The sequence below is a fragment of the Zingiber officinale genome, chromosome 8B (genome assembly GCF_018446385.1).
Source record: "Zingiber officinale cultivar Zhangliang chromosome 8B, Zo_v1.1, whole genome shotgun sequence".
NCBI lineage: Eukaryota > Viridiplantae > Streptophyta > Magnoliopsida > Zingiberales > Zingiberaceae > Zingiber > Zingiber officinale.
Window position 1 is genome coordinate 110,850,842 of NC_056001.1, and position 14,708 is coordinate 110,865,549.

Here is a 14,708-nt window from a genome sequence, read left to right on the forward strand (position 1 = left end):
AATTATACTCATTTTTAGACCTTTTGTACCTAAAAAATCTGAGGACAATTAAGTCACAATATTTGCATGAGGGAATTGAAGTAAATAAAATTTTACATACAGTGAATGAAAATAAAATTTTTTATGAATGAGAATTATATATAAAATTCAAGTTATGATTGAAAAATTTTCTCTACTTTACTCAACTTCAAAACCTTAGTTGATTTTTTATTATTTTTTAAAATAGACTCGGATCTGATCACCAGATCGGGTTCATCCTACCCTCAAAGCCCTCAGTCAGTTCATTTTGCAAAGAAATGCCATTCGACCGGATTCATGGCCCGCAACGGTCAGTGCCGAGCCGCAGCCCGCTTTGAACTGCAGACCACTATCTCTGTGTTGTCCCGAAACCCTTAATCGACCTTTCTGATCTACCACCACCGTCAGCGGCGGCTGCGGAATCGACAGTGGCAGCCGTGTCGACAGATGGCCTTGGCGCGGTTCTGTGCGGCCTGGCGTCTCCATGGGCGACGTCAAGGATTTCAGTTTCCCTCAGAATATTCTCTCTCTTCCGGTTATACCCGTAAAGCTGATGCGTTGCGCTCTCAATTATCTCGCAACTTAATCACTTCCCCTGCCCCTTTGAGTTACCTCAGTTCAGGAGCAGAAGGTTTTCTCAGACTTCTAAATTATGTTTTCAATCTTGTCGATTCTCTCTGCCAAAATGAAGTGACTTTTACTCTCAGTGTTTGTTCTTCGAAGAAGCTTCCAAAGTTGTTCTTATAATGCTAGTAGCGTCGTTCCTCCGCATGCAGTCAAAAATGCAGGCTGCTTGACTCAGCCGTGTTCTTATAAGGTATTGGTTTCTGAAGTTGCCGGTAAAGTTAGTTTCTTACCATATATATTTTTTACTATTATATTTTTTTTTGTCAGTCTACGGAGATATCATCCAGCATTAGCGGAGTTAGATACATGTCCATTGTGAAAGCCCCCGGTGGAGCAAGACAGGTGATCAAAGAATTAACTTTTCTCTTGTTCAACCATTTTGTTGGTCTGCGGATTGATATGCATTCTTGAAAGCTTGTCGGATTCTACTCTAATAACTTCTATGTTTCTTTAAAATTTGATAATTTTAATTTCTAATATATTGTTTTTGTACTGCTAGCCTTCTGTACCATCTAGACTGAATTTTGTCCGTTGAATATTAAGTATTTCATTCAACATGAGTTCTGCATTTGATCGAGTAACTCATGTAGGTTTCTTTGAAGTTGACTCTGCTGAGCCCTGGATTTGTTTATGAACCATATGTGCCACGAGATCCAATTCCTTTTTGGAGAAGGTAGATCAATCAAGTTTATATTTCTCTCTTCATCTAAATATGTTGACATTTTGAATTCATATGATAGTTGTACTTTCTGTATCATCCATCCTTATCAGAGGATTAAGCTAGTTTGATATTTTAAACTTAAAAATTGACAATATATGTCCACATGTGATGAAATATTAGATAGTTCTTTCTCTAATTGAAGTTAGGTGATCAGTATTTCCATTCATTAAATCAAATAATTTATCTATGTTTATATTTAATACTTTTTGAACTCAGAGGTTTTGAAGTTTCTACAAATTCATATAACTTGGCAACATCAACTTTTGTTGTTTATATGATTTTGTTATTAGATAGTTCTTTCTCAGTTTCTCTAATTGAAGTTAGGTGATCAGTATTTCCATTCATTAAATCAAATAATTTATCTATGTTTATATTTAATACTTTTTGAACTCAGAGGTTTTGAAGTTTCTACAAATTCATGTAACTTGGCAACATCAACTTTTGTTGTTTATATGATTTTGTACCAAGTTTTTCTGTTCTTTGTAGGTTCTAGGTCTTGTTTTGCATAATTATGCTTTGACATAGTGTAGTATATGTGCCATACAAGCAAATGCGATGATAGAGTTGCTATGGTTTATTTGACACGTTTTTTACCAGGTGGTTCACGCCATCTGGCTGGAGAAGAACTAAGGAGGATCTAATTATGGAGGTATATTTTTGCATGCTGACTTAAGATTAATCCTTCTACAATGCTGGTTCCTTTATTTTGATCTTATTAACCTGGACAGTTTATCATTTAATCTTCCAACAATTTATTGCTTATAAGAGTTCTAATTTTGAATTCTTATTACATGCATCCCTTCACAGCCTTTCAAAAACTTCATGTTTGTTTTTGTTTCAATACCTTGTTAGTCATAACAGTAGCATACATGGGTAGCGATAATTGCCTTAATCATTCTTCTGGTATGGACAATTATTAATTATTAAACATATATCAATTTTGTTATTAGACTATTAGTTATTCCAATGTGATAATCAGTTTTTTGAGTTTTACTATGATCATATTATATATCACTAATTTACTTAAACATTTGTTACAAAATATACCATTTCTCAAGCCATCTATATGAGCTATAAATTTTGATCAAACATCCAACATAGCTATAAAGGATGTTTCCAACCATATTTTGTTGAATTGCCACACAAGGGCATATATATGGCTATACGTGCAAGACCACACCAAACTATTTGGGGTCACCTACTTGGATAAGTTGAATTTCTGGTATGTTTTAATTAATTAAATTATCATTTTTTATTATATTAACTAAAACTTCATGAGTCTGCCTCTACCCCCTATGGTTTTCACTTTAGTATATTCAACTTGTATAACTATAATATCCATTGGTTTCATAGTTGTCAAAAGCGCAAGGGGCAAGAAAGCATTCATGGGTCTTGGGGCTTAAAGTGCAAAGCGTAAGGCGAAGCGCGGGCTTTACGGAAAAAAACATAATAAACACATGGACTATTATATCTATTAAAAGTCTTTAAAAATTCAAATAACCATAAACAAAATATTCTTTGATGTAGCTATAGATTATTTAAAAAACTAAAAATAAATCAAAAGTCTTTGAAAATGTGATAATTTTCTTCATCTTGGTTGTCCAAATCTACGTCATCAGCTCCATCGCTTGATTTGTATTCATTGGTATCTTCTTTAGTTTCATCATCAAGGTTAATCTCTTCTTCATCTACAAGACTAGTTTGAACTGAAAATTACTTTCTTTTTGCGGAAGCAGATGATGATGCTCCTTTCGAAGAAGAAACATTTCAAGACCGAAAGCCATATGCACTTTCACCAACCCCAGATGCTCGTGCTATATCACTCCAACACAAATCTTCACCTTCATAGACAAAATCATTATCATTGTCTTTATCACTGTCATCTAATTTTCCCAACAACCATTTATTACTATCACCTATCTCTGACAAAGTAATAGGATCAATCTTATCTTGCATGTCATATCTTCGTCTCAAAGCTCTGTTGTACTTGATATATACTAAATTATTCAATCGTTGTTGAGACAATCTATTTCTTTTCTTAGAATGTATCTACAAAAAAATTAAAAAGTAAAAGGTTAAGTCCATAATATAAATTTTAATATGTATTAAAAAACTCCAACTTACATGTTAAAAAACACTCCAATTATGTTCACAGCATGAAGAAGAGCATGTGAAGTTTAAAATCCTCATTGCAAATGTTTTTAATTGATGCACCGTAAGATGACCACTAATCAACTTGAAATACAAAACATTTGAATTATAAGATTAACTTTATTACCATCCAATATTGATATTGCACAATATATTATTTACAAATTTACCTGGTGATTTTGAAGTTCTTTGTTGGATAGCCATTGGCAAACAAAAAGTACTGCTTTCTTGTATTTTTCTAATTGATTTGTGATCTTATCTTGTAAATTCTCACCTCTTACCAATCTGGATATGCACTTGTACAAACCCTCCATCACTTCTGTATCAATTTCTATGTTAGGGTTTGAGTAAAAACTCTCTGGATTCAAGAAATATCCGGCTGCTTGCCAAGGTCGATGGAGTTGAACGTTCCATCTTTTGTCAATGAATTAAAAAATGCTATGATATTTCTCTTCATTATTGTTAAATGATGCAACAATAGCTTTTTTGACGTGTTCATTGACTCATAAATATAACCCATAGGAGACTTTTTTTCACCATCTACTAGCTGCAATACTTTCACCAATGGGCCACCAACTTTTAATGCAAAAATCATATTTTTCCAAAAAGAAGGCATTAATATCACTTTTGTTACACGTTTTCCAACTGCCTCTTTAGAAAATCAACTATTTGCCCATTTTTCAGATGTAAACATCTTTCTTAGATACGATTGTTGTACATGAAACTGCTTTAAAGTCAAAAAATCGGTTGCGAAACGTGTCTTTGCGGTTCTTACCATGTCTATCTGTCCTAAACTTTCTTATCATGCTCAAAAATTGATTTTTTGAGATGAGGAATTTTGAATATATCCTCGAGCAACAAATCAAAACAATAAGCTGCACAGTCCAATACAAGTGTGAAAATCAGTTTCCCAAAAGGCAACCTAAAACAAAAAATTAGTCAAAAAAAATAAAAATATAATCCAATTCTTAATTGAAAGTAATCAAAATTTAAAATATTACTTGCACTGACTTGCAGCTTGCATTATCTGTTATAATATGAACCACGTTTTTTTCTCTAATGCGATACACAAATTTAGAAAGTAACTCAAACATCTTGTTGTGAATAGCCTGAAGTATCAACTGATTCAACAAATACACTTCCATTCACCAAAAAATTTATAAGAGTCCTATCCTTTTTATCTGTCCATCCATCTGCCATGATTGTGCACCCAAACTTAGTATGATCTTCTTCATGGGATTTGAGAAGCGAGTTCGTACTTGCCAACTCCTTTTTCAAATACTTAACCCTCATTTCATGATATGATGGAGGTTTCACCCTCGATCCAAATTGTCCAATAACTTCAATACAAATCTCAAAAGAATCATATTTAATAGCATTGAAAGGAATTTCAGGAAGGGGAGCCTTGGCGCAACTCTAAAGTTGTTGCTTTGTAACCAAAAGGTCACGGGTTCGAATCCTGGAAACAGTCTCTTGCAAAAAAGTAGGGTAAGGCTGTGTACAATGGATCCTTCCCCGGGACCCCGCATAGCGGGAGCTTCGTGCACCGGGCTGCCCTTTTTTTTTTTTTTTGATAAGAATTCCAGCATCGTATATCCATCTTGCAAATTTCTCAACTGCAATATTTCTTAACTTCTTTTTATTTTCATCAAATTGATCTTTGTTTTTTTGCACCTCTTTGTTTGACAATTTCGTTGACATCTTTCAGAAAATAAGAATTAATATGCCTAGTTTGTTTACACTTTTTACCTTGGACTGGAGGATGGATGATTGGATTGAATATTGGTTGTTTCCCTTTCACTTTGGTTTGATGATCATCTTCTTGTTCTTCCAATCTTCCGAATAATCAATATCGTCAGAATGAAGAATTCTTCCATTTGATTATTTAAATTACTCCTTTTTTTTTGCATGAACTCTTTAATTTCTTCTTTAACATGCTCGGGATATTTTAGACAAGTTTTCGCATTTATATTGCCCCCAATTAAATGTAGCTTGTGTCGATAAATCCCGCCATTTGTTATTTTACCAAAAAAATGCAACTAACGATATTTGGATATTTAGGATCTGAACATGTTGCTTAATTCCAAGCAATATCCTTTCGAGTTGATGAAATTGTTGTATTTGATATGGTTAAGAATCAAGATTGTTGAAATCAATAATAATCAATCAATAAAAAAATATAAAATAGGAAAAAAATTAATTATAGAATATAAATCTAATTTATATGAATTAATAAAATTTATTAGAATTTTTTATTTTAAATAATTTTTTATATATTTAAATCTGATTTACTAATTCATATGAATTAATAAAATTTATTAGAATTTTTTATTTTAAATATATTTAAATTTGATTTACTGATTTATATAAATTAATAAAATTTATTAGATTTTTTAATTTAAAAAATATTTTTTTATATATTTAAATCTAATTAATAAAATTTATTAGATTTTTTATTTTAAATATATTTTTATGTATTTAAATTTTAAATCTGATTTACTGATTTATTTGAATTAATAATTTTTTAAATTTAAATATATTTTTATATATTTAAATCTGATTTATATAAATTAATCATATTTTTTATATTTAAAAATACTTTTTATAAATTTTAAATCTGATTTATATTAATTAATAAAATTTATTAGATTTTTTTATTTTAAATATATTTTTTATAAATTTTAAATCTGATTTATATTAATTAATAAAATTTATTAGATTTTTTTTATTTTAAATATATTTTTTATAAATTTTAAATCTGATTTATATTAATTAATACAATTTATTATTATTTTATTATTTTAAATATATTTTTATATATTTTATTGGAATAATTTAATTAGGTGTTATAAAAACTTATTTGAAATACTCCATTAAGTTAGGAGTTGTTTGATTTAATTAAATTAAAAAAAAACGTATACCTGGATTGCGACGCCTCGGCGACATCAGAGGCATCGCGTACGCTTCCGGCGCCGTTGGAGGCGCGACGCTTCTCGTGGTGCTGGAAGCATCGTCGAACAACTCCGACCGCGCCGGAAGTGTTCTGCGACAGCTTGACACATCCGGAGCCGCCAGAAGCATCACTGGATACTCGCGGGATGCCAAAGACGTTGGAAAAATTCTGATAAAAAGAAATTAGACAAGAGATGAAGCACAATGGCGAGAGGCAGACGAAGAGGTAGTGGTGCTTCGTTTGAAGCAGACGAAAATTAAAGAGGTTCAAGGCTTTAAACTTATAAAAAAAAACAATAAAAAATGAACAAAAGAGGTCTTTGCTTCGTGCTTCGCTTTTGCGCGAAGCGCACGCTTCTTGGAACTCTTGCACTTCCGTACGGCTCACTGCGCTTCGCTTAAGCGGCGCTTTTGACAACTTTGATTGGTTTACCTTTGAACATGCTTATCATCATCGTCAAGATCGGTTTTCCATAAGTATTTGAGATTGGTTACCTAGATTGTACTCTTCTATTAAGCTCTATGGCTTTTAGTAATATTTAAATCAATTGACTCATTGAATATTGCATTTGACTAATATATTCTTTAATCTTCCTCTATATTTTACACCTTTCATTTCAATACATCCAATTTCTAGCTATCCAATACATTTATTGCCTTTTAACAAAACATACCATCTCAATATATTTTCTCATTTTTGTCATCCCTTGGAGCCACATCTAATTACCCTAGGATATTAGTATTTTTTAATATAAATTTACATATCCATCTCATACTACAAAAATAACCAAGCCTTGTTCCACTAGGTGAGGTTGGCCATATGAATCATTCTACGAGCTCTATCCCCTACTAAATCATCATCTATATTTAAATAAATTTTATCTTATTTTATTGTTGCTAAGTTTTTTTTTGTCTTCTTCATTTAATGTGCATGTTTGTTATAGTCTTACATCGTTTAATTATGACATTTATTGATCATCTAAGTTCATGTTATCTTTTAAATGTGTCTCTCGGAGTTTTCTCTCATATGACTTTGACTTTCTTTTTAATGTTCTTTCTCATCTGTCCATCCTCATATCTCGACACATCCACCTTAGCATCCTCATTTTCTACTCATGTACATATCCATTCTATCATTTTCATATTTTGCTATATCAACTCCAAAACTGCTAGTTCTATGTTTGGAAGAACAAGGTCAAGGCCCTAAGGGTTACTTGACGCTCCTAGCCAATCAATGTTGAATTAGTCTAAACTTTGGAACGCCCGTACCATTTTAATTTATTTTCTTGTTTTGTCATCTAACACCTAATGAGATAAGTCTTGGATGTCGTCATCGTCGTTACCTGGTGGAGCTACACTTATTCATTAGCATTTTTTATTTTCTCATTTTTTGGAACACAAACTTTTGGAATCAAGAGTTTTTACTCCAGATACATGTTATACTAAATTCAAATTGCTAATCAAAGTATTCCGTAATTCCACATTTTGTTATATATATTGCATAATATATCCAAATAATCAACATAAGAAACCTATATAGTATGTGACAAATAAATGATAAATTGATAGTGTCTTTTGATCAACCTAAACTTGATTTTATATATATATATATATAGGTACTTTATGCTGCGAAATGCCCCGTGCGAACATCGGGGCACCTGGAAGTGATCTGGGCATCTGACTTCGACTCACTCAGGCGCCCGGAACACTTCCGGACGCCCGACTCACTTAGGTCTACAAGTGCAAAAGTGTGGTATGCAACTTATCAAATCTTTATATATATATATATATATAATTTATTGTATTTTTTTTAAGGTTAAGATAGTTAACTTTATTTGAATTAAATTAAAATTTTTCTAATGCAAATAAAGTTAAATAATTTGGAATAAATTGATTTTAAATATAATTTTATTTGGTATCAAATTTACAGGCAGATGATCTTGTCGACAATTTTAGTAATAGTAAGACTATTGAGATAACCTTAGTGGTTGTAAGTTTCTTTTTTTGCCTTTTTTGAGGAGAGATGTTGGAAAAATTGTTAGTAAGATTACCAAGATGAATAGCAGAATATGGGCCTTCACTCCCAATTACCTATGAATCTTAGGATGATATTAACATGACTTTGTCAAAGTTTCCTCTACTAGTTGAATTCATGATTGTATTCTAGTGATTTAGGTAAAATTATAAAAATGACACTTTATTTAGGAAAAGAAAACCAATGATAATTACATATATAATTGAAATACATTTTTTTTTCATAAAGAGATTGTTAGGTTTCACAAATTACATCTATAAGTTGTGTCTTATAGAGATAACTTGTTAGTTATTTTATGAATCTCTATGGGGGTTTAAGGTGATAGTGAAATGGGGGTTTAAGGAAATTAGGTATTTACTAAAACAACCAAGTTTTATCCCACTAGGTGGGGTTGGCTATATGGATCCTTTTATGCCATCGAGTTTTATCTCCTACTATATCATCGTCTATACTTAAATAAATTTTGTATTGTTTTATTGTTGCTAACCTAGACTTTTTTGTTTTTCTTCGTTTGATATGCGTGTTTGTCATAGTTTCACATCGCCTAACTGGAACATTTATTGGTTGTGTAAGTACATGCGTATACTATCTTAAACATGACTCTCGGAGTTTTTTCTCTCAATAGATGCAACTCCGACCTTCTTTCTAATGCTCTCATTTCTTATTCTGTCCATCCTTGTATGTCCACACATCTACCTTAACATCCTCAACTCTGCAACTCTCATCTTCTGCTCGTATCGAGTTATAGCCAATATTTAACTTCATTTAACATAGTAGGTTTAACTGCGATTTTGTAGAACTTTCCTTTAAGTATTAGAGGTATTTTACGGTCACATAAAACACCCGATCCTCTCTTCCATTTCAACCGTCTTGCTTGTATTTTATGTAAGACATTTCTCTCAATTCCTATTATTTTTACAAAAATGATCCGAAATATTTAAGCCTCTTGATTCTGGACAATTTGTCATCTCCTATCTTAACAATTATCTCATTATGTCTAATATTGCTAAATTTAAATTTTATATATTCTGTCTTTATTTTACTTAGACTAAAACTTTACCTTTCTAGTGTTTTCTCTTAAGGTTCCAGTTTAGCATTTACTCCTTCACGTGTTTTATCTACCAAAATAATATCATCTGCAAATAACATACACCACTGTAATGTACCTTGAAAGTGTGTTGAGTTTGCCCATAATTAGTGTAAAAAGATAAGGATTAGAGCTGATCCTTAATGTTTCAGTTATTTCGCCTGAAGTCTTTACTTGGGTTGTTACATCCTCGTATATATCCTTAATTAGTTCAATATATGTTACACTAATACTTCTCTTTTTTAGAATTCTCCATATAATTTCACTTGGTTCTCTATCATAAGTTTTTTCTAAGTCAATGAATACCATGTGTAGATCTTGTTTTTACTCTAGATATTCTTCAATTAGTTGTCTAGTTTCATGATATGACTCATTAATTTAATATCCCTATAGTTTGCACAATTTTGTACGTTTCTCTTATTCTTATATAAGGGAACTAGAGTACTTACCCTCCATTGATTAGATATTTTTTTCGTTTTCAATATCATGTTAAATAATTTTGTAAGTCATTCAATACCTTATTTCTCTAGACACTTCCATACCTCTATCGGAATATCATCTGGTCCAATGACTTTTCCATTGTGTATCCCATTTAAAGCTTGTTCTACTTCTGAAGTTTGAATTCTACGATAAAAATTTAAATTTCTATATTCATTTGACCCACTTAAATTATCTAAGTTAAGTTGGTCATGTAAACTTTTATTAAAAAGTTGATGAAAATACTTTTCATTGCTCTTTTATTTCTCTATTGTTTACTAGTACCCTATTGTATTCATCTTTAATACATTTTATTTGGATAAGATCTCTTGTTTTCTTTTCTTTCACTTTAGTTATTCTATAAATGTCTCTTTCCCCATCTTTTGTATCCAATTTTTGATATAATCGTTCAAAAGTTTTATTTTTTACTTTACTCACTACTTTCTTAGCCTCTTTTTCTGACTATTGTATATATTTTTTTAAGTTTTCTTCATTTCTACAAATATATAATTCTGTATAAGTTGTTCAATTTTTCTTCACTTTCTGGCAATGGTGGTAGAATGAAAAAGTATAAGAGAAAGTGAAGAAAAAGTACCTTGCATAGTGGTGCATGTCCCTTTGGTACACTCTTAGATACTATTTTTAACTTAGATACCATCTTATCCTATGTCGTATTAGAGTCGGCATATATTTCACCTAATGCTTATAATTCTATCTGCTTCTTAAATATATTTTGCTTCCCATCCTTTAACTTCTATATATTTCCTTTTCTATTAATACTATGCTTGAGGCATATATCCAACACTACTAACCTATGCTGGGTACTTAAACTTTCTCTAGGGATAATCTTACCATCTTTACAAATCTTTCTATTTTTTTTCTTAATTATAAGAAAAGTTAATTTACGATTTATTATTCCCATTTTTGAACGTGACTAAGTGTTATTTTTTTTTTCTTATAAAACGTATTAGCTAATATAAGGTCATATGCTATCGCAAAATCTAATATAGTTTTTCCTTTTTCATTTCTCATTCTAAACTCATAACTCTTATGTACCTTCTCATATTCTTCGTTTTTCTCTTTGTCATGCCCATTTAGATCACCTCTTATTAAAATAATTTCATTTGGCAGAATGTTTTGTGATACTTCATTTAAGTTGTCCCTAAATCTTGATTTGGTAACTTCATCTAATCCTACTTGCGATGCATATATGCTAATTATATTCATAGTTTTGTTCGCCACTATTTTCTTAAGGGATATAATTCAATCCGCTTTTCTAACTACTCCTATAATTTCATCTTCATCCTTTAATGAACTATCTATAACCATACCCACTTTATTTCTTATTTTTTACTCTTTCCTATGTCATAACTTAAAACTCGACTTCTCTATCATCTTTGCTTTCTCGCTTACTCATTTTGTCTCTTGTACACACAAAATACTAGTTCTTCTCCTAATCAATACTAATCATTGTGTTTACTACCTTCATTGATTGAGGATTCCTATATTACATGTTCCAAATCTTAGACTATTAGCTTTTCGATCATTTGTTCTTATCCAACCTATGGTGTGAGAACTCTTGCCTATTTAATACTATACAAAGTTCTAATGAAGATGTAGCGGTCCTCGTCGATATGTTAACCCTGCAATGCGAACTTTTGCATATTTAGCACTGCACCTGAATTTTGAAGATGTAGCGGTACTTGTAAAGACGTTAACCCTGTAACGAGTTCCTTCCGGAGAACAACCTAGCATTAGCACAATAGTTTATTGGAACATTTGCTATAGTTTTAACGCTGGCTGGCAACCCAACGTTTTTCATTACTTAATCTAATATTTTACTTGCAAAAGTTAATTAGTTGTAAGCATTTTTAACTCTAAAGACTAAGGTGATCAAATTAATCAACAAATGTAAAGCGAAGAACAAACATAAATTAGCAATCTAATTAATCATAAAAGGATAATTAAATAAATAGTTATAATTAAATAAGTATTAGAACTGTATCAACATGGGATGATATGGTGTATTAACATGGGACAAAACTGTATTCTTCCCGTCAAAGGTCAAAACTCTAACATAGCTTGAGAGTTTAAACCTTGAAAAACTAAAGTTACATTTGATACACAAAACAAATTGTATGAGTCACTAGTCATGCCCTTTGAACTTTCAAATCGCTAGTAGTTTTATGAGGCTAACGAAATTCCTTATAGTCTACTTTGATGTTTGATGACATGTTGATCTGCAATAGTACATACGACACTCACACGAACACATTTGCTTCCTACTCAGAGTTGTAAATGACAGTAGGTGGTGGCGGGACCGTCTACCGCTTCGGTAGCATAGGCGATAGAATTAAAAATAAAAAATATATATTAAATTAATGAGATAATTTTATTAGGTTTTAATTAAGATTATTTAAATTATCCCAATCATACCTAGGAATTGATTAAAATTATTAACATAAAGATATTTAATTAAATCCTAATCTAACTCCTCTTACCACTGTTCCAGCTAGCACGACGAGTTCGGACGCGTTGCCGGGACTGCATGACACATTCAGACGCGTTGCTAGGCTCGAGCGATGAGTCTGAGCTCGTTAGGGGTTGGGGCGATGCATTCGGGCTTGTTGTTGGGCCCGCACGACGTGTCTGTACTCGTTGGTGGGCTTGCGCGACGTGTTCGAACCCATTGCCTCACTCGCCTCGTCCGCCGCTTCGCCAACCTCGCCTAGACTGCGACCGCCTAAAGCATCGCTTAGGGCAAAGACGGTGTGGTTGATGCCCATCTCCCGTATAGGTGGTCGCCTCGACCACCATTTAGAACACTGCTCTTCCTTAAGACTCTCAAGATTGAAAAATATTTGTTAATTGAAGAAATGCACCTTCTTACTATTAGGGTCGAAATGTAGTTAGAGGGGGGAGGGGGTGAATAACTCGTCGTACCTTGCTTCTTGATGATGATATGTAACGGAATGTACAAGAAACAAAAATACAACTCTAATACAAGGATTTATTTGGTATCCACCTCAAGAAAAGGTGACTAATCCAAGGATCCACACACGAACACTCTCGGCTGTAGAAAACACTCCTACGGTAGCTAGGAAGGTGGAGAAGCCTTACAACACTCTCGATACAAGAACAAAGAAAGAGAAACAAATCTGATTGAAATCTTACAAGATTTACACTGGAAACCCTAACCTAACTTCTTCTTCTTGTAGTAGATCGCCTCTTGACTTGGATGTGCCTGGCCTCGAGAACCTTCAAGAACTCGGTGAGAGCTCGGAGAAGTCGTGTGATGTGTGAGACGAATCGAAGAACTATCGAGGAAATCGCTCGCCAACGGCTATAACCTGCGCAACGGTCGGATCCCAATCGATTGAATTGATCGCGATCGATTGGGGAGGCTTTGAATCGATCGGTCGATCGATTCAGAGCGCCTCTTTGCTCTCTGGAAAGAGCTTGAATCGATTGCCCGATCGATTCAAGGCTCTCCTGCGATTTCGAGCCTCCCGATCGATCACCTGATCGATTGGAGGCTCCCAATCGATCGGGTGATCGATTGGGAGGACTTCTGTGCGAACGGCGATTCTCCCCAATCGATCCACTGATCGATTGGGAGAAGTTTTGTCGCGACATCTCACCCAATTGATCAACCGATCGATTGGGCATGAGTCAATCGATCGGTTGATCGATTCGGCTCACTTGTGACTTGCCAAATCAAGTTTGAAGTCCCTCAAACCAACATCCGGTCAACCATGACCTGTTGGGACATCATGCCTTGCATCTGGTCACCCTCGACCTGCTAGGACTTCCTCACCAAGTGTCCGGTCAATCCCTTTGACCCACCTAGACTTTTCTCCTCGTGCCAAGTATCCGGTCAACCCTTCGACCGACTTGGACTTCTCGATACCAGGTGTCCGGTCAACCTTGACCTTCCTGGATTTCCACGTCTTGGCTTCACTCACTAGGACCTTCACCTAGCTTCACTCATTAGGATTTTCATACTGCCTAGTTTCACTCACTAGGTCTTTCACCTGGCTTCACTCACTAGGATTTCCCAACTGCCTGACTTCACTCACCAAGACTTCTCCTCTGCCTAGCTTCACTTACTAGGTCTTTCACCTGGCTTCACTCATTAGGATTTTCCTTATGCCTAGCTTCACTCACTAGGTCTTTCACCTGGCTTCACTCACCAGGATTTTCTTTCTGCCTAGCTTCACTCACTAGGTCTTTCACCTAGCTTCACTCACCAGGATTTTTCTTCTGCCTAGCTTCACTCACTAGGTCTTTCCAATCAAGTATCCAGTCAGCCTTGACCTACCTGACTCTTCTTCACATCTAACTGGTCAACTTTGACCAGGGGAGAATTGTACCAACAATCTCCCCAAATGAACGATTGCACCTGTAATCTCCATGTATTGTCAGTCTCCATGTATTATCAAACATCGAAACCTAAACATCAAGACTCAAGCTTGAGCCTTCTCAAACTTAGTCAACCAGGTCAACCTTGACCTAGGGAATATTGCACCTGCACTTACAACCATAGGTGCTATCCATACGTCAAGACTAACATATCCTTTGGGAGGCTTGAAGCTTTCATGTCTTTTATAGATCTTTCATTAAAGACTTTAGCATCTTTA

General features: G+C 33.6%; 1 protein-coding gene across 6 annotated transcripts in view; it reads left to right on the top strand.

Moving 5' to 3' along the window:
- Positions 1-303: 303 nt before the first annotated feature.
- The window catches only part of LOC122016836, a 60,514-nt gene continuing 46,109 nt past the window's right edge, over positions 304-14,708 (top strand). For 3 of the 6 annotated variants that reach the window (XM_042574256.1, XM_042574257.1, XM_042574255.1), the window contains exons 1-5: positions 304-649; positions 726-835; positions 913-987; positions 1,236-1,318; positions 1,964-2,015. In XM_042574256.1, coding sequence (XP_042430190.1) covers positions 466-649; positions 726-835; positions 913-987; positions 1,236-1,318; positions 1,964-2,015 — 504 coding nt within the window. In that variant the 5' untranslated portion in view covers positions 304-465. The remainder of the gene's footprint in view (positions 650-725; positions 836-912; positions 988-1,235; positions 1,319-1,963; positions 2,016-14,708) is intronic. The other 3 variants (XM_042574253.1, XM_042574254.1, XM_042574258.1) reach the window with 1 other exon arrangement.